The 23,633-nt window shown below is 39.7% G+C and overlaps 2 protein-coding genes across 3 annotated transcripts in view; one reads left to right on the forward strand and one right to left on the reverse strand.

Moving 5' to 3' along the window:
- The first annotated feature begins 60 nt into the window (after positions 1-60).
- LOC143274886 (NADH-ubiquinone oxidoreductase subunit 8-like) lies at positions 61-14,350 on the forward strand. The gene is made up of 6 exons (XM_076578866.1): positions 61-156; positions 1,997-2,059; positions 2,721-2,810; positions 4,294-4,466; positions 7,665-7,793; positions 13,708-14,350. Exons 1-6 carry the CDS (start codon positions 120-122, stop codon positions 13,837-13,839), a joined length of 624 nt encoding a protein of 207 aa, XP_076434981.1. The 5' UTR covers positions 61-119; the 3' UTR covers positions 13,840-14,350.
- A 530-nt stretch (positions 14,351-14,880) lies between these two features.
- Positions 14,881-23,633, reverse strand: part of LOC143274884 (guanylate binding protein 128up) — a 53,506-nt gene continuing 44,753 nt past the window's right edge. Inside the window, exons 8-10 of one of the 2 annotated variants that reach the window (XM_076578860.1) lie at positions 20,396-20,518; positions 16,286-16,381; positions 14,881-15,759 (exon numbers count right to left, since the gene is read on the reverse strand). In XM_076578860.1, coding sequence (XP_076434975.1) covers positions 15,753-15,759; positions 16,286-16,381; positions 20,396-20,518 — 226 coding nt within the window. In that variant the 3' untranslated portion in view covers positions 14,881-15,752. Of the gene's footprint in view, positions 15,760-16,281; positions 16,382-20,395; positions 20,519-23,633 lie in introns of those variants that run through there. The other variant, XM_076578861.1, reaches the window with a different exon arrangement.

Below are 23,633 nucleotides of genomic sequence, written 5' to 3' on the forward strand. Positions count from 1 at the left end.
TTTCTCTTATCAGGCTGGAGAGAGTTAAATATAACTTTTTTTTGGTTTGGTCATTGACAAAGGCGAACCCTTTGAGTGCAACGTATGTTCGACTTCCGGTTCGTCTGGTTCTGGCAAAGATGGCGTCGGTCAAACTTTTCTGTGCAAGAGCTAACGGTAGGGGCACACGCGTTAAGCATTTGTGGTGTTTTAAAGATATTGTTGTAATCTTCGCATGGTCTGATTCTTGTTTCTTGTTATGCCTTTTAATGCATTGTTGTTTTTTGTTCATACAATGCATTGTCCCCTGAAAGTCACAGTTTAGGTTGAAGGTTACAAAACAGAACATTCTGGTCAGATTAGTTTCTGTTTCAGTGTTTAGATGAGCACAGGATGGGTGTACGGGCTGGAGGACGTGGGAGGTGCGGGGGGGAAGGGCGCCTGAAAATATACTCTTGATCACTATTTGTATTTGATTTCATCTCACAAACTGTCTTGTGTGTAATTGTAAGTGAGTGAATGTGCAAAGATACGATTTTATTCAGTGAATGACACCAAGAAAAATGCCACCAAAAAAACACCAAACAAACAAACAAAAAACAAACAAACAAAAAAACAAAAAAAACAGACAAGTGGCACATGTGTTAAACTTTAAAAAAAACAAAAAAAAACATCACAGCACACATGTTGATATAAATATAAATGCTGGAAAATAAACTGCTGTTTTACAAATATACTTCTTGAATAACAGTGTTTGAAAAGAAACATAAGAATTAGAACAGTGAATATCCATCACATTGCAAATGTCTTGTTACTCACAGTGATGAGTGATAAGTGTTTTATATGACTGTGATAAAGTTGTGATACATTTATAATAACAGTAATAATGATACTGTGAATATATATTGCGCCTACTGTCAAACATATTTATAAAGTTATAACTTGGCTCTAGGCATTTTACAAAAACAGATACACACACACACACACACACACACACACACGATCTACACAGTGAAAACAATGGAGTGGTGCTGTAGCATTCTACATTAGTTAAAAAAAAGTGGGTTCTCAGGGAAGACGTGAATAAAGTGGAATAAGAAGAGTTCCTTATCTGAAAAGAGAAAGAACATTGACGAAAAGAATTTGTTCTTTCAACAGGGATGCAAAGCAGACAGAGAGAATTAAAAGATCAAAAGAACTAGGCTCATCAGATGGGTTAAAAAATAAAAATTAAAAAAAAAAAGAAGATAAATGTTAAGATGTTATTACTATCGGCCAGTCACAAATGGATCAAAAGATTTTAAAACAACTTTTTTTCTTTCCAAAGACATCTCCACATCTTTCAAGATCGGTTCATGAAAATCTGTTCTTCTGATAATTGAGAAGTGACTTATTGATAAACTAGGATTCAGTTGACCTTAGGGGATTTATTTTTTATCTTTGACAGAAGAAAGCTGTTTTGTTATGTATAGGGTGTAAAACACCCATCTGATGAAAAGAATAAACCAAATATTTAAGATGTAAGAAAATAATCTATACTTAAACAAGTGTCCATGGAACTAAAGAAAATAAATTACTGAATAATGTTAGCTGTTTTAGGAATAGAAACCACATCATGTCTGCTCTTCACTTTCACCCCCACCACCACCATGCTTTCTGACACACTTACAAAATGCAGCATTGCTTTTACTTAACTAAAACCTACTGAACATGTTTAGTAGAGGTGGAAGGATGGACAAGGATGAGATGAGGTTGGAGGCTGTGATCATGCCAGAAAACAAGACCACCAAACAACACGGATTGGTGAGCTACAAGTCATTACTCCAGTTTAACAATTTGGGTACATGAGGAGACACGAAGTTTATTTTGTTATTAATGTTCATTCCATTCAGGTCTGGGGACTTTGTTTGTTTTGGGGATTTTTTTGTTTGTTTGTTTTGTTTTTGTTGTTTGTTTGTGTGTTTTTTGATGTTAAAAGAAAAACATAATTTTATGGTAAATGCGTTTTGCCCAACAGCTCAGTCGGTGTTGAGGAGTGTAATACGCCCTATGTATGCTGCTCAAGAGAGATCTCATTACAGTAAGTGAATAAGTCACTGTTCAGCAAGTTAGAAGTGATGTAAGATGAAACATTCAAGAAGTTCAGTTAACTATTAAGGTTTTTCATTGTGTACATTTTGATGTTTAAACAGTATTTAAGAAGACAACATTTTGTTTAGATGCATTTTAGTTCATGAGAAGATATGACTTTTTTTCTTTCTTTTTTTTTAATCTTTACATACACTATTTATTTTCATTATCTTCTTATACAGCATATATGTAATTAATATTACATCATGTCATAAAAATGTATTCAACAGTAAATTGTTTAGAATCACTGAAGATACTCACTGTAGCTGTTGTAGATAAGGTACTGGAGAAAACCAAGAGAAAACTTTTTCGTTTTTGTTTCTGAAACTGAATATTGAATGTTTTCTTTGGCAGATAGATATGAACCCTGCTGAAACTGAATATTGAATGTTTTGTTTGGCAGATAAATACGAACCCTGCTGGGCCAACACTGGGCAACCCTTTTTTTTTTTTCTTTTTTAAAGTGAGTCAGGCAGTGGATTGAGCGAGATGGAAAACTGTAATTAGTGTAAAGAAAAGGAGAGAAGCAGCAGAAGAAAGCATGTATTAATTGTGATAAAAGGCAGGGAAAATGACTTAATGAGTGATTACCATGTTCCACTGTATTTCAGAGCAAGTTGGGCTGCAGGATCCAGACATGAACTGGAAGCCCATCATGGACAGGGCGTCACAGACTGTCTTCTGGACAGAGCTCCTCAAAGGTCTTTTCTTTTCCAGGTTTTTGTTTGTTTTGTTTTGTTTTGTTTTTTGGTGTTTGTTTTTTGTTTGGTGTGTGTGTGTGTGTGTAAGTTCTTGGTTACACACTCAGGCATGCCTGTATTCTGGACAGACCTTATAGGTCTGGGAGGGGTTTATTGTTTGTCCTTACACACAGATACAGATCCCTTTGTCTGTAATCTCGACAGAGCTTCTCATTGTTCTTATGTTTTTGTTGTTTTTGTTTTGTTTTTTGTGGGGTTTATTTGTCTGTTTTTTCTCTTTTTTTGCCAGAGTTATTACACACTCATACATGCATGCACACACATACACAAAGTAACATCAAAAGATAAACAAACATCACATACATGCACACACGCTCACATGTATACTGTGATTGTAATCATCCTTTTACAAAATTTCAGACAGATGGTGGAGATCTAATCATTTTCTTTCCTTCCCGCCCTTTCTTTTTACAGTTTGAATTTTTATGTCTCTGCAGATGTGCCGTCATTCAGGTATATCTGTTTTCACTTTTTGAGAAAACTATGACTTTGATCATATTTCATATTCTAGTTGTTGTTGTGTGTGTGTGTGTGGGGGGGGGGGGGGTTGTGTTTTTTTTATACCAGTTGGTACTAGAGTTATGCATGTCTTTTGTACTCTTGGGATTTTATAGAATCTGTAAAGAATAATATTTTAATTGATGGTTTACTTACAGACACTTATTATTTTTATTTCTATGTAAAAAAAAAAAAATGATTAAAGATATATATACTTTATCCCATTACAATATTCCTGATGTAATATATATCAGTTCCAAACCCGATTTTGCCACAATCAAAAAAAAAAAAAAAAAAGATTGAATAATTTGAATAATTATCATAGTTATATAGCATTTTTGACAGGCGCAATAGCCGAGTGGTTAAAGCGTTGGACTTTAAATCTGAGGGTCCCGGGTTAAAATCTCAGTAACGGTGCCCGGTGGGTAAAGGGTTGAGATTTTTCCAATCTCCCAGGTCAACATTTGTGGAGACCTGCTAGTGTCTGAACCCCCTTTGTGTGTATACGCTAGCAGAAGGTCAAATACGCATGTTAAAGATCCTGTAATCCATGTCACCATTCAGTGGGTTATGGAAACAAGAATATACCCAGCATGCACCCCTCCGAAAATGGAGTATGGCTGCCTACATGGTGGGGTAAAAACGGTCATACACGTAAAAGCCCACTCGTGTACATTTGAGTGAACGTGGGAGTTGCAGCCCATAATGAAGAAGAAGAAGAATATAGCGTTGTAATATATCTCAAAGTGCTTTACAGTAATAAGTCAGTCAGACACAAACCACAACAGGCATACACACAAACGCACATGCAGACACACACAAACATAAAATATATGTGGATTCTTTTTTCTTTCCTGTTTTTAAAAACTTATTTTCTGGTTTGCGTTAGCTAATCCCCAGGCAAACCATTTCCTTCTACCAACAGGTCTGAGCGTGACTTTGGGCCACCTGTTCAAGGAGCCAGCCACAATCAACTACCCCTTTGAGAAAGGTCCCCTCTCACCCCGCTTCCGTGGGGAGCACGCCCTAAGACGCTACCCATCCGGGGAGGAACGCTGCATCGCCTGCAAGCTGTGTGAGGCCATCTGCCCTGCCCAGGTCAGTCAGTCAGCTGGTGAAGTCACTATAGTTTATTGTGTGATGTTGATAAGTATGTGTGTAGGAGGAGTGTGAGGTGTGCATGTTTGTGAGTGATGTTACACAGTTTTTGACTCACTTGTGTAAACAAAGTGAGTCTATGTTTTAACCCGGTGTTCGGTTGTCTGTGTGTGTGTGTGTGTCTGTGTGTCCATGGTAAACTTTAACATTGACATTTTCTCTGCAACTACTTTGTCAGTTGACACCAAATTTGGCATAAAAATAGGAAAAATCCAGTTCTTTCCAGTCATCTTGTTTAAAACAATATTGCGCTTCTGGGATTGGCACAAAGAAATAAAGAATGAAACCTAATTATATGCAAACTGCATTTACTGTTATATTTATATTTTTTGTATTCTCTAAACTTGGCACTTTGATCTGATATTCTGACCCAACAGCTAGAGCAGTCATTATTATCATTTTTTGTTCAAACAGGAACTTCTTTTGCTAAGCATGGAATTTTTATTTATTTTGCAAACGTTTTGGTGCAGATAGTAAAAAGGGGAAATTACTCTGTAATGCTAGTGGAGTTAATTTGCTTTAAACTGATCTTTCTCATCTTAAACATTACATTTTGAAACAAGAGAGGCAAGGCCTTCAAGACTCACTTGTGATGCACTTTTTTTTAAAAATCCAAGCTTTTTATGTATTGAGTATAATTTCAAAATGTAATGTTTAAGATGAGAAAGATCAGTTTAAAGCAAACTAAGTTCCCCAGCAGAGTAATTTCCCTTGTTCTGCTATCTACACCAAAACGTTTGCAATAAATAAAACTTCCATGCTTAGCAAAAGAAGTTCCTGTTTGAACAAAAAATGATAATAATGACAGATCCTTTGTTGGGTCGAATATCAGATCAAAGTGCCAAGTTTAGAGAACACAAAAAATATAAATATAACAGTAAATGCATTATACTCAATACATAAAAACTTGGATTTTTTTTTAAAGTGTATCACAAGTGAGTCTTGAAGGCCTTGCCTTTCTTGTTGAATAGTGTTTTTAGTGGGTGGGTGTTTTTTGGTTTTTTTTAATTTGTGTATGTTTTATACATTCCTGTCCCTTTTTCATGCTACATGCATTGTCAAACACAGTTAGAGCTTCATAGTAAGTGCTATACAAATGCACATTATTATACAAAGGCACATTATCATTATGAAGTTTTGTTGTAGCCATTTCGTCAGTGTAATAGGTTATGTTTCAGTATTTTTTGTCATTGTATCATTTATTCAAGGAAGGAATTCTGTCCAGTATTTTGTTTTCAGCCCTCCAGAGTAAAGCAATAATGATTTAATTTTATAATGCCATTAAGTTGGTTAAATAAATCAACAACATTGTTGACATTCGCATGGAGGAATTTTGATTTAAAAAAAAATAACAGCCATTGATGTTGTTCTACTTATTTAACTTTTTTTCTGAGTTTCAGTTTCTTGGTCATTCACGTTAAGAAGAAGAATTAGAAAGTTTAAGAAGAAGAAAAAAAAAAGAAGAAAAGAAATCTGTTGAGTCTATGAAAGCAAACACTGATTGCAGTCTGTAATTTCAAGGAGACAAACCATAACAATTGTGTTATAATTTATAGTCTAATATTTCCTGGCATTGCCTAAGTGTTAGCAGTCTGAATATTTCCTGGCATTGCCTAAGTGTTAGCAATCTGATTATTAATGTGTACCTAATTTAAAAGTAGATTAGAGGTAATATACATAATAGAGGTCACCATCCCTGCCAGTGTCTGCACTGGTGGGTCATGGTAAGGATGTTAAAAGTGAAATGTGATTTGGGGGAAGAAAAAAATAAATTCCCACCTTGTCCCAAACTCCAATATCATGGACCACAGGGGCCAGTCAGTTGATAGAGTATGTGACACATCACCATAGTGGTGATTCAAGCTGCCAGTTACATGTTTTAAAGGTGACTGACACTGCATGTGACACATTGCAGCTGATTGACAGTATGTGACATGACAGGTGACTGACAGTATATGTGACATCACAGGTGATTGACAGTGTGACACATTACATGATTGACACTGCATGTGACACATCACAGATGATTGACATGGTATGTGACACATTACATATGATTGACACTGCATGTGACACATTATAGGTGATTGACAGTGTCTGTATGTGACAATCACAGGTGATTGACACTGAATGTGACACATTACATTTGTATTTGACACATCACAGGTGATTGACAGTGTCTGTATGTGACGCATCACAGGTGATTAACAATGTCTGTATGTGACGCATCACAGGTGATTGACAGTGTCTGTATGTGACGCATCACAGGTGATTGACAGTGAATGTTACACATTACAGGTGACTGACAGTGTCTGTATGTGACAATCACAGGCGATTGACACTGCATTTGACATATCACAGGTGATTGACAGTGAATGTTACACATTACAGGTGACTGACAGTGTCTGTATGTGACAATCACAGGTGATTGACACTGAATGTGACACATTACAGTTGTATTTGACATATCACAGGTGATTGACAGTGAATGTTACACATTACAGGTGACTGACAGTGTCTGTATGTGACAATCACAGGTGATTGACACTGAATGTGACACATTACAGTTGTATTTGACACATCACAGGTGACTGACAGTGTATGTGACAAGTGACTGACAGTGTATGTGACATATTGCAGGTGACTGACAGTGTATATGACATATTGCAGGTGACTGACAGTGTATATGACATACTGCAGGTGACTGACAGTGTATTTGACAAGTGACTGACAGTGTATATTGCAGGTGACTGACAGTGTATGTGACATATTGCAGGTGACTGACAGTGTATGTGACATATTGCAGGTGACTGACAGTGTATATGACATATTGCAGGTGACTGACAGTGTATATGACATACTGCGGGTGAATGACACTGCATGCGACACATTACAGGTGATTGACAGTGTCTTTACGTGACACATCACAGGTGATACTGATAGTGTATGTGACACATCACAGGTGACTGACAGTGACACATTACAGGTCATTGACCCAGCATGTCACACATCACAGTTGATTGACACTGCATCTGACACATTGCAGGTGATTTACAGTGAGTGTGACACATTGCAGGTGATTTACAGTGAATGTGACACATTACAGGTGATTGACAGTGAATGTGAAATTTGTTACAGGCTATCACCATTGAGGCAGAGCCCCGTTCTGACGGCAGTCGCCGCACAACACGCTATGACATTGACATGACCAAGTGTATTTACTGTGGCTTCTGTCAGGAGGCATGCCCTGTGGACGCCATTGTGGAGGTCAGACACTTGTCTTTCACAGTGAATAGATTGATTCAAACACCTTTATACTTCCTCTCTTTCTCTCTCTCTCTTTCTACTTGTCTTTCTTGGTTTTCATATTATTTCAGACACATTTATACTTCCTCTCTCTCTCTCTTTCTACATGTCTATCTCAGTTTTCATATCATTTCAGACACATTTATACTTCCTCTCTCTCTTTCTACTTGTCTATCTCAGTTTTCATATCATTTCAGACATTTGTACTTCCTCTCTCTCTCTCTACTTGTCTATCTCAGTTTTCACATCATTTCAGACACATTTATACTTCCTCTCTCTTTCTACTTGTCTATCTCAGTTTTCATATCATTTCAGACACATTTATACTTCCTCTCTCTCTTTCTACTTGTCTATCTCAGTTTTCACATCATTTCAGACACATTTATACTTCCTCTCTCTTTCTACTTGTCTATCTCAGTTTTCATATCATTTCAGACACATTTATACTTCCTCTCTACTTGTCTATCTCAGTTTTCACATCATTTCAGACACATTTATACTTCCTCTCTCTTTCTACTTGTCTATCTGTTTTCATATCATTTCAGACACATTTATACTTCCTCTCTCTTTCTACTTGTCTATCTCAGTTTTCACATCATTTCAGACACATTTATAATTCCTCTCAATTTCTACTTGTCTATCTCAGTTTTCATATCATTTCAGACACATTTATACTTCCTCTCTACTTGTCTATCTCAGTTTTCACATCATTTCAGACACATTTATACTTCCTCTCTCTCTTTCTACTTGTCTATCTCAGTTTTCATATCATTTCAGACACATTTATACTTCCTCTCTCACTTTCTACTTGTCTATCTCAGTTTTCACATCATTTCAGACACATTTATACTTCCTCTCAATTCCTACTTGTCTATCTGTTTTCATATCATTTCAGACACATTTATACTTCCTCTCTCTTTCTACTTGTCTATCTCAGTTTTCACATCATTTCAGACACATTTATAATTCCTCTCTCTTTCTACTTGTCTTTCTCAGTTTTCACATCATTTCAGACACATTTATACTTCCTCTCTCTTTCTACTTGTCTATCTCAGTTTTCACATCATTTCAGACACATTTATACTTCCTCTCTCTTTCTACTTGTCTATCTGTTTTCATATCATTTCAGACACATTTATACTTCCTCTCTCTTTCTACTTGTCTATCTCAGTTTTCACATCATTTCAGACACATTTATACTTCCTCTCTCACTTTCTACTTGTCTATCTCAGTTTTCACATCATTTCAGACACATTTATACTTCCTCTCTCTCTTTCTACTTGTCTTTCTCAGTTTTCACATCATTTCAGACACATTTATACTTCCTCTCTCTCTTTCTACTTGTCTATCTCAGTTTTCATATCATTTCAGACACATTTATACTTCCTCTCTCTTTCTACTTGTCTATCTCAGTTTTCACATCATTTCAGACACATTTATACTTCCTCTCTCTCTTTCTACTTGTCTATCTCAGTTTTCACATCATTTCAGACACATTTACACTTCCTCTCTCTTTCTACTTGTCTATCTCAGTTTTCATATCATTTCAGACACATTTATACTTCCTCTCTCTTTCTACTTGTCTCAGTTTTCACATCATTTCAGACACATTTATACTTCCTCTCTCTCTTTCTACTTGTCTATCTCAGTTTTCATATCATTTCAGACACATTTATACTTCCTCTCTCTCTTTCTACTTGTCTATCTCAGTTTTCACATCATTTCAGACACATTTATACTTCCTCTCTCTCTTTCTACTTGTCTATCTCAGTTTTCACATCATTTCAGACACATTTACACTTCCTCTCTCTTTCTACTTGTCTATCTCAGTTTTCATATCATTTCAGACACATTTATACTTCCTCTCTCTTTCTACTTGTCTCAGTTTTCACATCATTTCAGACACATTTATACTTCCTCTCTCTCTTTCTACTTGTCTATCTCAGTTTTCATATCATTTCAGACACATTTATACTTCCTCTCTCTTTCTACCTGTCTATCTCAGTTTTCATATCATTTCAGACACATTTATACTTCCTCTCTCTTTCTACTTGTCTATCTCAGTTTTCATATCATTTCAGACACATTTATACTTCCTCTCTCTTTCTACTTGTCTATCTGTTTTCATATCATTTCAGACACATTTATACTTCCTCTCTCTTTCTACTTGTCTATCTCAGTTTTCATATCATTTCAGACACATTTATACTTCCTCTCTCTTTCTACTTGTCTATCTCAGTTTTCATATCATTTCAGACACATTTATACTTCCTCTCTCTTTCTACCTGTCTATCTCAGTTTTCATATCATTTCAGACACATTTATACTTCCTCTCTACTTGTCTATCTCAGTTTTCATATCATTTCAGACACATTTATACTTCCTCTCTCTTTCTACTTGTCTATCTCAGTTTTCACATCAATTCAGACACATTTATACTTCCTCTCTCTCTCTTTCTACTTGTCTATCTCAGTTTTCAAATCATTTCAGACACATTTATACTTCCTCTCTCTCTTTCTACTTGTCTATCTCAGTTTTCACATCATTTCAGACACATTTATACTTCCTCTCTCTCTTTCTACTTGTCTCAGTTTTCACATCATTTCAGACACATTTATACTTCCTCTCTCTTTCTACCTGTCTATCTCAGTTTTCATATCATTTCAGACACATTTATACTTCCTCTCTACTTGTCTATCTCAGTTTTCACATCATTTCAGACACATTTATACTTCCTCTCAATTTCTACTTGTCTATCTTTTTTCAGATCATTTCAGACACATTTATATTTCCTCTCTCTTTCTACTTGTCTATCTCAGTTTTCACATCATTTCAGACACATTTATACTTCCTCTCTCTTTCTACTTGTCTATCTCAGTTTTCAAATCTTTTCAGACACATTTATACTTCCTCTCTCTCTTTCTACTTATCTATCTCAGTTTTCACATCATTGCAGACACATTTACACTTCCTCTCTCTTTCTCTTTCTACTTGTCTTTCTCAGTACACAAATGATTTCAGGCACATTTCTACTGTCTTTCCTCTCTGTTCTTCTGACACATGCACACTACACTCCCATCATTATTAACACCAGTTTCATGGTGATCTGTCCTTGCTGTGGTTATGTCCCCTGAATCATCAGGCATGAGATTTTTCTGACTTTTGTCGGATTTCCGACCGAAAATTGGCTCCAGAGGCCTTTTTTTTTTTCTTTTTCTTTTAAGTTTTTTTTTTTCAGACCCATGAAGGTTGCACGAACATTGTCCAACAGATCGACAAGACAGACCCACACGTTTGCTAAAATACCCCATGTTTGGATAAGTAAACCAATTGAGAATAAGTGTTCCGTTGCTCCTCTGTCATCATTCAGCTTATCCGTATTCAGTCGGAATTACAAAACTCACTTGTGGGCTTCACGACTTGCAAAGATTTCGTCGATCGTCTTCAGTCATTGACAAAATGAGAAAACTCACAAAGGATTAGAGGGTATTTGCAGCAGAGATCAATAAAGGAGTGAATAATAAGTGGAACTGGGTCTGGCAAGATGAGATTGTGAAAACAGAAGTGAAGAATAAAAAAATAACTTTACGGGTAGGCGACGTCATTCACAAAATTGACACCGCGGGCAAGGCCAAGTGCGATTGGTGTCAGATTGTATGGGTGCAACTCTTCAGTTTAGGCATGTAAATCTGTTTTCACATTTGCATTAAAAACGGAGCATCCGTTTTTTAGAAGAAAAAAGAAAGAAAGAAAAAGCCGTTCTATATCGTTTACCGATGATCTGCCAAAAATGAAAACGGAATGCTCTATCGAAAGCATCGTTTGTTGACCCCTTGAGAGGCGATCCAGTAACTTGTCAGAGCACCAGAATTGAAGTCCAAAAGTTTTTTAACGCACTGTGAAAAGCACGCACGTGCGCACATGCACACACATGCCGTCGATCACACACACGTGCGTGCGCACGGGGCACAGACACTGATTTGAGCACACGCGCACACACACATACACACACACAAACTTGCGCCGGCGCACGCACAGGTACATCAGTGTGCACGATCTCCGTCCCTGTCAAGCCATAAGGGCCATGGGTACATCTGCTTGACCATCTGTTCATTCAGAAGCTGCCAACGTTTGCCACTGTATGCACAAGTAACATTCAGTGTTGCGATTGAAACAGATCAAAACTTTGTAGCAACTTATTGACGTCAGTGCCTTTTCTGACACAGCCGACGCTTCTGTAGTACAAACAGTTAGTGGCAAGAGTCAGTGTATTTAGATTTGAGACCTATAGCCGGCCAGATACCGAAGTTACACGCACGCACAGACACAGAGCTGAATTGAATGCGCGTGCGCGCGCGCACACACACACACTTTGAAGAAAAAAAAACCACATGAATGCGTTCACATATACACATACTCTGTTTCTTATTTTATCTCTCTCTCTCCTTCACTCTTGCACATGTGCACACATAATATGAGCACTCACACAATCACACAGAGCTTAATAATACGCACGTGCGCATGCACACTCACACACACTCTCTTTCAAGCACACACACACACACACACACACAGAATTGTATTTAAAGCAATGCGCATATATGCACACATACAAACTTGCACTTTTTCCTCCCACCTTCCCCCCCTCTCTCTCTTTGTCCCTCTCTCCCTCTTTCTGTCTGTCTGTCTCTCTCTTTCTTGCATATACACACAGAGTTGTATTGAAAACACACACACACACACACACACACGGAGAGACCATGCACAAATACAACTTGAATTCTTTCCTCCTACCATCTCCCCTCTCTTTCTGTCTGCCTCCCTCTCTGTCTCTCTCTTGTTTACACACAGTTGAAACCACACATGTACACGCATGTGCACACTCACACTTGCTTGCTCTCTCTCTCTCTCTTTCTCCCCTACACACACACGCGTGCGCACGCACACACACACACACACACAGTCCATGCTAGGGAACTCTCAGCAGATCCGCTATTTTCAACGGAAGAGCAGTTGATTTCAGAGAGAAAAAAGTCACTCCTCAAATCCCCGCCCCCCTCCTGCAGACTTCACTTTCATGATTGGCTGAGGTACCCCTCCCCTCTCTCTTGAGTCTCCTACCAGTGCTGAGGGAAGGGGGTGGGGGGGTATGAAACAACTGTCAATGACTGTGGCAATTTTGGCATTGAGCCAAGACACTGGCCACTGGCTCCAGCTGAGAATCCTTGACTGCTTGGAAGTGAAATTGAGAATAACATTCAGTTTCAGGGGGCTTCGCCCCCAGACCCCCACCAGGGGCGTTGCCCCATGGACCCCCACTGGGGGCCTTCTGCAGCCCCCAGACCCCCACCTTTCAGACTCAGTCACAATTTCCCAATCTCATGCCTGATCATGGAAAGCTTTCCCACTCAGCTCTAATCCTTTGGAATCTTTTAACTCATTCAGCCCCTGCACCCAGGCATTGCCCCCACGTCAGAATTTGTTTCATTAAAGTTGGTGTACATGTTTTTACATAAACACACACCATAAGCAAAGGGAACTAACTTCTGCAGTATTTCCAGCTTGGTCCCCACATGTCAGTATGTCAGTTTCAGCGTATTTTCTTTGTTTTTCTTCTTTAGTATGGCTGGGGAACCCTAGGGTTGAATGGGTTAAGAAGAATCTCAATCAAATCACAACTGTTAAATGTTACAAATATCTGTTCTCTTCTGGCCAAGACTAATTGTGCTTGCACCATCTGTGTGGTGTCGTGTTTGCATCATAATCAAAATTTGGTTTCCATGCTTGTCCTGCCTTGTTTTAACTGTCATGCGATTTAAGCCATAGAAGTGCAAAGAAATAACAGGTTATTATTGTGCAAACTTTTTCCCCCCAGGGTCCGAACTTTGAGTTCTCCACAGAAACGCGAGAGGAGCTGCTATACAACAAGGAGAAACTTCTAAGTAACGGAGACAAGTGGGAACCCGAGATAGCCGCCAATCTGCAGGCTGACTATTTGTACAGATAAATGTCGTCCACAGGCTGAGTTGTTAGTATCGTGGACTAGAACAGGTGCCCTCAGTCCATCCACATCATTAGTGTCACTGACCATGGGGGCAGGGAATTTCAGATTGGAAGTGTGTGGAACAGATGTGTTACATGAGTGCAGGATTAGTTTCTCTTGTGTTACAATTTTGAAAAGGTGTTAATGGATCGAGTATCACCAGTAGGGGCGTTGTTCATTGTACCTGTGAATCGTTTGGTTTATTTTGTCAGGTAATTCATTCAACAATTGTCTCAGGTCGGGGGAATAAAGACTGTGAAGGTAAGAGCCAGAGATGTCAACTGTTCAGTCATCAGTTAATTCATCAAAAGTCATCAGTTGACTCATTAAAATATAAATTTAAAATGAGATTTTCAAGTGGGCGAAATGATTTTTTTTAAAAAGAGAAAAAAAAGATCCACCCATATTCTTCTTTCAGTGTGTGAACAGTTCATGCTGCATCAGTGATTGTAAATACATAGAATGGTGAACTGATTCAGAATTTGTGTTTTGTTCTTATTTCACTGCATGGCATGACTTAATGCTGAACAAATAACAAACTGAGGACCTGTACACACCCACCCACAAACACAGTGTACACACACATACAAGTCCATGCTTTTTAACAGTGCATTTGGCAATCTGATGTGTATGTGCACTAGAACACCTGTATGAGAATGAATTTTTCTCTGTGTGCATGTGTGTGAAATTGCCTTTACAAAGGGATCAAGACACTTGAAATATTTCTAGCAACAAATCCTAACCTGCTTTTTAACACTGCATTTGGCAAATTGATGTGTGTGTGTGTGTGTTTGCACTAGAGTACCTGTATGAGAGTGATTTTCTGTGTGTGTGTGTGTATGTGTGTGAAGTTGCTTTTATCAAGGTATCAAGACACATGAAATATTTGTTGCAACCAATCCTAACCAGAATACTCTTCTTCTGCTGCTGTCATGCTGCAACTCTCACCTTCACTGACAGTGGCAATCTCCATCAACACACGCTGACACAAAAAAGTCAATCGGAGAAGATTCAATCAAGCATTTCATTCAACATCAGCATCAGGAAAACTAACAAAATGACTGGATAAATCACACCCAAAGTTTGACTTTAAATACTCATGTGGCAAACTTTTCAATTTGTTGTAATTTCACAAAAAAGACCCACCTTTTTTATTGTGAAAGCTATGGAAATCAATGATTGACTTATTGGACTGATTACTAAGTTAAACAGATTGCACAGCAAATACCAAACGATTCCTGTTTCACAATGCTGCAAAGTTGACATAAAACCATCCACTATCACTATAATGGAAATCATCCAATGTCTTTTTTCTTTCACACTAAAGTACAATTCATACATTATAATCACAATGGTATAGTGGGAGTCTCATCTCAGTGTGCAAGCTTTCTGTATTCCTTAAATCTGGCTCTAAAGAACAATGTTTTTGCAGTTTAGACGTCCCGTCGTTTAAATCAGCAATCTTCCACAGGTAAAACAACTGATGTATCTTCCACCAGAGCAGCATTTGCCTTCCACACAAAGGATTTATTCTTCACAACAATTCTTTCATACAATACTTGTTTTTCAAAGGGAAACCAGAAGGGATCTTCACAGAGTAGCTGTGGAGATCAGAGTGAGAAAAAGGAAAAGGAGGACTTTGTTGAATCTATGGTTTCTGCAGGCAAGTTAGATTTTCTTTCTTGATAAAGAATGAGTAATATCCTCCACCAACTGTTTTGTTGACAGCTGATTTCACTAAATGATGAAGTGTGTGTTTTGTTGGGAAATGTTTGTTTTCAATCCACATGAGCCCATGTTCTCTTGTCGCAGAAGGAAAGCCACAAAATGTCACAAATTGGAGAAGACTTGCTCCAAGTCAGCATCTTGTGTTTGCATCAGACCCTGAAAATGAAGCAAAAATAATTCATTATAATCTGTGTACTATCTTGACAAAGTAATTATGAATGTATGTATTCAGGCTCACACATTTTCACAGAATCTCTGCACCCTTACTCATAAATAATCAAACTTTAACTAATGCACTTGATCATCCTGGTCAATCTTAGTCTGATTAATTGATGCATTCACAGACTTACTGAATAATATACAAATTAATCAAACATCCTTCAATAACATCTTTTTGGAGAAATTCTGTCAAAAATAAATTAATAGGGAAATGTGATGCTAATTCAGTGCATAGTAAAACCATACACTGTGTCAACAAACAGACCTGTATACAACAGATATGTATTGAAACAAATCTTGTGAAATTAACTCACAAACCCATACACAACTGACAAGTGTTTGTGACGACATTACAGTCACTACTGCTCTCCTTCTGTCTATACAAACTAAAGTTTTATCCCTTTCTTTTAAAAAAAATTCAATCAGTTTTCTGCTCTCTTGTTCAGACAGGACAATGACCTACTTTTTCAAGATCTGCACAACATCTTCATCATTCAAGATGTGTTCCTTGCCAACTTTCTGCGGACAGTGTTTGACTGACGTTCCCCACACCAGGGCACTGAAACACAAAAATGTCACCATGGTTATGAAGCAAAACATGAAAACAAAACCTGTTTTATAAATTTCAAAAGAAAAGTGCAAAGAACATGGAAACGCGCACTCACACACACACATGCGCGCACTCACACACACACACATACACACACGCGCACTCACACTCACACACATTCACACCAAACTGATGAATACAGATGCATAACACCAGTCCTGAACCAGCAACCCTAAACTGAGGTTCCACTGTCTATCACTGCCATTAAATGAGGTGTTATTGCAAGATATCAAACATCAGATGCACTGACTGCACCACAGTGAACCTGTGTGCCAAACCCTCAAGCAGCACACTGGACCATATGAAGATCTGCTGACATCAGTTATGAAAACTGTTGGCATGGCCATGTAACAAGACCCAGCGGTCTTGCTAAAGTAATCCTCCAAGAAATTTCTGAGGGAGGGAGACTGAAAAGATGACAGAAAAAGACTGATGGACCGACAACATTGCAGAACGGATGGGAAAACCATTTGAAGAGACCCAGACTTTGACACAAAACTGACAGACCTGGAGGAATCTGGTTAACAGTTCTTCTGTGTGGCACCCCAATGACTTTTGACAGAGTTTAGGGAGAATCGTGGAACTGGGACAGGGAGAGGATGAAGTTTTTAGTGGATTTTTTTTCTCACTTGGTGCATGAACTCAATCTGTCTTCCTAACAGTATATGGTCAAGTACCAGACCAGTGTAAATGCTGAATGGTTAAATCACTGTACTCCCAATCTCAGAGTCCTGGTATCAATGCCTGGTGGACGAAGAGTGGAGATTTATCAGATCTTGCTGTTCAACATGTGCAGTCTAGCCAGTGCCTGAACATGTTCCATGTATATACACATGCACATCACATGTGGTGGTGTGTCCATCGAGATCGATGGTGACCATCGTTGTCATCCAGCTGGGGGATGGGGGGAGGGTGGTGGTGGGAGGGGGGGGGAGGATGCTCATGAATCTATCTGTGAATGCGCAGATGGCTGAATAGTCCAATCTGCGCACGGAATGTTCGCTGACAGTTGGGGCAGACAAAGAAGGGCATATCATTGTCAGGGAGCTTGTTTGCCCGTGACTTTCTGGCCTGCCTCTTCTGAACAGCTGCAGCACATGTATACACACTATGAAGATCCTGTAATCCATCTCAGTGCTCGGTGTTTTGTGGAAACATGAGCACACCCAGCATGCACATCCCCGAAAAAAAGAGTGTGGCTGCCTTAACAGCGGGGCAAAAAGCACCATACATGTAAAATCCCACTTGTATATATGTGAGTGAACGTGGAAATGAAGCCTATGAATGCAGAGAGAAAGGGGAAAAAGATACTGAGTGACTCACAGAAAGAAAGAGAAACAAAGCACCAGCTATTTCTCCGTCTTCTTCGTTTGTGGGCTTCAACTCCCAAATTCTCTCCTATGTACATGAGTGGGCTTTTACTTGTATGACCATTTTTACCCCACCATGTATGCAGCCATACTCCATTTTCGGGGGTGTGCATGCTGGGTATGTTCTTGTTTCCATAACCCACCGAACGCTGACATGGATTACAGGATCTTTAACGAGCGTATTTGATGTTATGCTTGCATACACACCTGAAGGGGGTTCAGACACCAGCAGGTCTGCGCAGTATATGTTGACCTGGGAGATCGAAAAAAAAAAAAAAATCTCCACCCTTTACCCACCAGGTGCCGGTTACCAAGATTCAAACCAGGAATGCTTTAACCACTTGGTTATTGCACCCCTCATCATACATCTAAAAGCCCACTCTTAGTCTTACTGTATGCAAATCAATGTGGGAGATACAGCTCATGCATGCTGATAGAAAGAAAGAAAAGAAAAAAAGTACCAACACACAGATTAGAAACAAAAACAAAGTACTGACTCGGAGAAAGAAAGCGAAACACAGCACTGACTCACAGACAGAAAGTGAAACAAAGCACTGACTCACAGACAGACAGAAAGCGAAACAAAGCACTGACTCACAGACAGACAGAAAGTGAAACAAAGCACTGACTCACAGACAGAAAGCGAAACAAAGCACTGACTCACAGACAGAAAGTGAAACAAAGCACTGACTCACAGACAGACAGAAAGCGAAACAAAGCACTGACTCACAGACAGAAAGTGAAACAAAGCACTGACTCACAGACAGAAAGTGAAACAAAGCACTGACTTACAGACAGAAAGTGAAACAAAGCACTGACTCACAGACAGACAGAAAGTGAAACAAAGCACTGACTCACAGACAGAAAGCGAAACAAAGCACCTACTCACAGACAGAAAGAAAGCAAAACAAAGCACTGACTCACAGACAGAAAGAAAGTGAAACAAAGCACTGACTTACAGACAGACAGAGAGCGAAACAAAGCACTGACTCACAGACAGAAAGCGAAACAAAGCACTGACTCACAGACAGAAAGCGAAACAAAGCACCTACTCACAGACAGAAAGAAAGCAAAACAAAGCACTGACTCACAGACAGAAAGAAAGTGAAACAAAGCACTGACTTACAGACAGACAGAGAGCGAAACAAAGCACTGACTCACAGACAGACAGAAAGCGAAACAAAGCACTGACTCACAGACAGACAGAAAGCGAAACAAAGCACTGACTCACAGGACAGAAAGCGAAACAAAGCACTGACTCACAGACAGAAAGCGAAACAAAGCACTGACTCACAGACAGACAGAAAGCGAAACAAAGCACTGACTCACAGACAGACAGAAAGCGAAACAAAGCACTGACTCACAGACAGAAAGAAAGCGAAACAAAGCACTGACTCACAGACAGAAAGCGAAACAAAGCGCTGACTCACAGACAGAAAGAAAGCGAAACAAAGCACTTACTCACAGACAGAAAGAAAGCGAAACAAAGCGCTGACTCACAGACAGAAAGCGAAACAAAGCACTGACTCACAGACAGAAAGAAAGCGAAACAAAGCACTGACTCACAGACAGACAGAAAGTGAAACAAAGCACTGACTCACAGACAGACAGAAAGTGAAACAAAGCGCTGACTCACAGACAGACAGAAAGCGAAACAAAGCGCTGACTCACAGACAGAAAGAAAGCGAAACAAAGCGCTGACTCACAGACAGACAGAAAGCAAAACAAAGCACTGACTCACAGACAGACAGAAAGCAAAACAAAGCACTGACTCACAGACAGAAAGCAAAACAAAGCACTGACTCACAGACAGAAAGCAAAACAACGCACTGACTCACAGACAGAAAGAAAGCAAAACAAAGCACTGACTCACAGACAGACAGAAAGCGAAACAAAGCACTGACTCACGGACAGAAGGAAAGTGAAACAAAGCACTGACTCACAGACAGAAAGCGAAACAAAGCGCTGACTCACAGACAGAAAGAAAGTGAAACAAAGCGCTGACTCACAGACAGACAGAAAGTGAAACAAAGCACTGACTCACAGACAGACAGAAAGCGAAACAAAGCGCTGACTCAAGACAGAAAGAAAGTGAAACAAAGCACTGACTCACAGACAGACAGAAAGCAAAACAAAGCGCTGACTCACAGACAGAAAGAAAGCGAAACAAAGCACTGACTCACAGACAGAAAGCAAAACAAAGCACCTACTCACAGACAGACAGAAAGTGAAACAAAGCACTGACTCACAGACAGAAAGAAAGCGAAACAAAGCACTGACTCACAGACAGACAGAAAGCGAAACAAAGCACTGACTCACAGACAGAAAGAAAGCGAAACAAAGCACTGACTCACAGACAGACAGAAAGCGAAACAAAGCACTGACTCACAGACAGACAGAAAGCGAAACAAAGCACTGACTCACAGACAGAAAGAAAGCGAAACAAAGCACTGACTCACAGACAGACAGAAAGCGAAACAAAGCACTGACTCACAGACAGAAAGAAAGCAAAACAAAGCACTGACTCACAGACAGAAAGCAAAACAAAGCACTGACTCACAGACAGAAAGAAAGCGAAACAAAGCACACTGACTATTTGAATTCCTTGATGATGGAGCGGTGCAGCTTGTTGCAGAAGTCCTCCACAGAGCTGTGCCCTGCCTTCAGCACCACAGGGGAGGTGTAGTCCGGCAGCTGCCCCTTGGGCTTCGTGTAGCTGTCAGGTCAAATCAAATCAAATCAAATTATGGTGCTTAGAGCATCGCTGACCACTAAGGCCATCTCAAGGCTATCGCCACGTTTGAATCTTTTTTTTTTTTTTTTTTTTTTAATCATTTTATTAGTATTACTATTATTATTACTACTACCTTTTTCTATATTATAATTATTATTCATTTATTTATTTATTTATGTAAGCTTATCTATTATTTATTCCCCTGTTTTTTGTGTGTTTTTTGTGGTTTTTTTGTTTTGTTTTTTTCTCAAGGCCTGACTAAGCGCGTTGGGTTACGCTGCTGGTCAGGCATCTGTTTGGCAGATGTGGTGTAGCGTATATGGTTTGTCCGAACGCAGTGACGCCTCCTTGAGCAACTGAAACTGAAACTGAAACTGAATCTACTTCAAGTCAAGGGTAAAAAAAAAAAAGGTACAATAAAAACTAGTCACCGCTTCAAGCTTTTCAGTCAAAGTTTAAACACCTTCCAGAATTTCTAAAACATTCAAATCTGATTGAAAATGTTCACTTTTTTCAAGAAGTCCATCAGTGTCCACGGAGGGGCATCATGAAACAAAGTCTTCAGAGAATCCACCATTAATGTCTGTCTGACGTCATGCTGATTCCAGCAGTCAATGAGCATGCGTTTCACAGAGAGAGCTGTCAGGTCAACAGGCGCCATAATAATAATAATAATAATAATTTATATCTTTTGCACACGTTCCAGAAATCTGCTCTAGGTGCTTTACAAAACATGTTTTTTTGTTTTTTTTACATAACAAAAATACATCAATATTACGTATACACACCAAAATGTGACAAGAAAACTACACACACACACACACACACACACACACACACAACATGCCTGTTCCATGTCAGACAAATGTTCATTATATGCTTCCACTAATGTCATTGTTGCATCAACTGTCACTATGAAACAACGGTTTACAATACACTTCCACTAATGTCATCATTGAGTCAACTGTCACTATGAAACAACGGTTTACAATATGCTACCACTTATGTCATCATTGAGTCAACTGTCACTATGAAACAACGGTTTACAATATGCTTCCACTTATGTCATCACTGAGTCAACTGTCGCTATGAAACAATGGTTTACAATATGCTTCCACTTATGTCATCAATGAGTCAAATTTTTTTCCCAAAATGATGTTTATTTAACATACTTATCGTGACCCACTAGTGCAGACTCCAGCAGGGAGTCCGATTCCTGTCCTGTGCAAACTACTATCCGCCTATGTGGAGAAAACGAAAGTAGCTACGGCCGATAACCTCCTGGAAGTAGGTTACCTGCCCTCTGTATCCCTGACTAGCTTCCTCAACAGTTTACAATACAATACCACTTATGTCATTGTTGTCTAAAGAGTCACCATGAAGCAACAGTTTACAGTATAAAAAAAAGTTTACAGTGTACTACTACTTGTGTAAACAGTCACTATCTAGCAACAGTTTTCAGTGTAACTAAATACACACCAGTGTAACTAAAAGGAAATTTTCTATCTAAAATTACATTTAAATAACATACTTACCGTGACCCAACTAGTGCAGACTCCGACAGGGGTCTGACATTCCTGTCCTGTGCAAACTACTATCCGCCTATGCGGAGAAAACGCAAGTACTATGGCCGATAACCTCCTGGAAGTAGGTAACCTCACCTTTGTCCCGCTAGCTAGCGCTCTCTTTTGACGGCAATATGCCATCACCAGCGCAGCGAGCAGGGAGAACAGGAAGCGGGGAGGACGGGAGGGTCTTAAATTTGGGTCACGGTAAGTATGTTATTTAAACGTAATTTTAGATAGAAAATGTCCTTTTAATTACACATACTTAACCGTGACCCAACTAGTGCAGAATAGCGTGACAAGGTGGAGGGCTCACCTGTTCTACTGTCTGTGTGCTGCGATGGCCTGTTGTGCAACTACCACAGAAGCAAGGCCTCTTGAGCCATCATCCCGCAGGCGTGCGACATCTCTCAGGTAGAAGTCGATGAAGGTAGCAGGGTTTTTCCAGTATGCAGCATCCATGATGTCTTGCACCCGTGCTGAGTGCGCTAAGGCAAGAGAAGAGGACCATGCTCTGACTTCATGTGCTCTGGCTGAGGAGGCATCAAGTCTCAATCCTTCTGTTCTATCACCAGTGCACTGCGATGGCCTGTTGTGCGACCACTGCGGAGGCAACACCTCTTGAGCCATTATCCCTAAAGCGATAGGACTGAGGTCCGCAACTGTATTGTGGGAGAGGTCTGTGAACCACAGCTGTGCTGACAAATGTAGTGCAAAGAAAATCGGGTCGGTGTGTTGAATCCACACTTTACTGAGAGCCCTTCGAATCAAAGGAAGGGAAGGAAACACGTACCCTATAGGGTTGTCTCACTTGAGCGCGGCTGAGCGTCAATGCAAGGAGGTGCACATGTGGTTTGATCTGATGATTCCACATCAGTTCTGGGCCGATAGTGGAAGTGGTATATGTGTTTAGAAGAAACTGTGGCACGAGACAGAGGTAGGCCCCCATGTTGGGCTTGCCTTAGGCGTGACAGCCAGATCTGTAGAGCTCCTCCATGAGAGCTGACAGGTGATAGGCGCCCCCCCCCCCCCCCCCACCCCACTTTTCTGTTGTTGCCAAAAAAGACAGCACTGGCATGTTGCATATGCATAGAATGGCAGACATTTGGCAACAAGAGACTTGAGGTCCCTGGTGTCTCTGGGACAGGGTTGTGTAATTGCCCAGGTAGGTACCATCACGAAGGGGCTTACGGAAGGCTTGGTGGCTTCTCTACCTGAGTGTGGCATGTTGGAGCAACCTGCAGAAAGTTGTCGGCAGTCAATGGCTGGGTTGGATCAGGCTGTGGAAGTGCATTTCATGTGCCCACAGGTCACTGAGTCTCATTCTGTGGTGGAATTCCCAAATGGAAGAGGGTTTCCATGGGGAAAATTTTTGCTGAAAGTTCTTTAGTGAGAAAGGGGACCGGATCCATGACAGGCCTCTGGCTGTGAGTGGTGCGCACTGAGTCTGGGATGGAGCTGGGGGGGGGCAGAGAGGAAAGTGGCTGTAGATGTGTTGTATTGGCCATTTACATCAAATCACTGATCTGACA

The sequence above is a fragment of the Babylonia areolata genome, chromosome 29 (genome assembly GCF_041734735.1).
Source record: "Babylonia areolata isolate BAREFJ2019XMU chromosome 29, ASM4173473v1, whole genome shotgun sequence".
Lineage (NCBI taxonomy): Eukaryota > Metazoa > Mollusca > Gastropoda > Neogastropoda > Buccinidae > Babylonia > Babylonia areolata.

Excerpts from the sequence above, each read along its gene's own strand:
- LOC143274886 (XM_076578866.1), top strand. The coding sequence starts at position 120 with ATGGCGTCGGTCAAACTTTTCTGTGCAAGAGCTAACG. Across the intron at positions 4,467-7,664 it reads AGGCCATCTGCCCTGCCCAG|GCTATCACCATTGAGGCAGA; the intron begins GTCAGTCAGTCA and ends AATTTGTTACAG. Across the intron at positions 7,794-13,707 it reads CTGTGGACGCCATTGTGGAG|GGTCCGAACTTTGAGTTCTC; the intron begins GTCAGACACTTG and ends TTTTCCCCCCAG.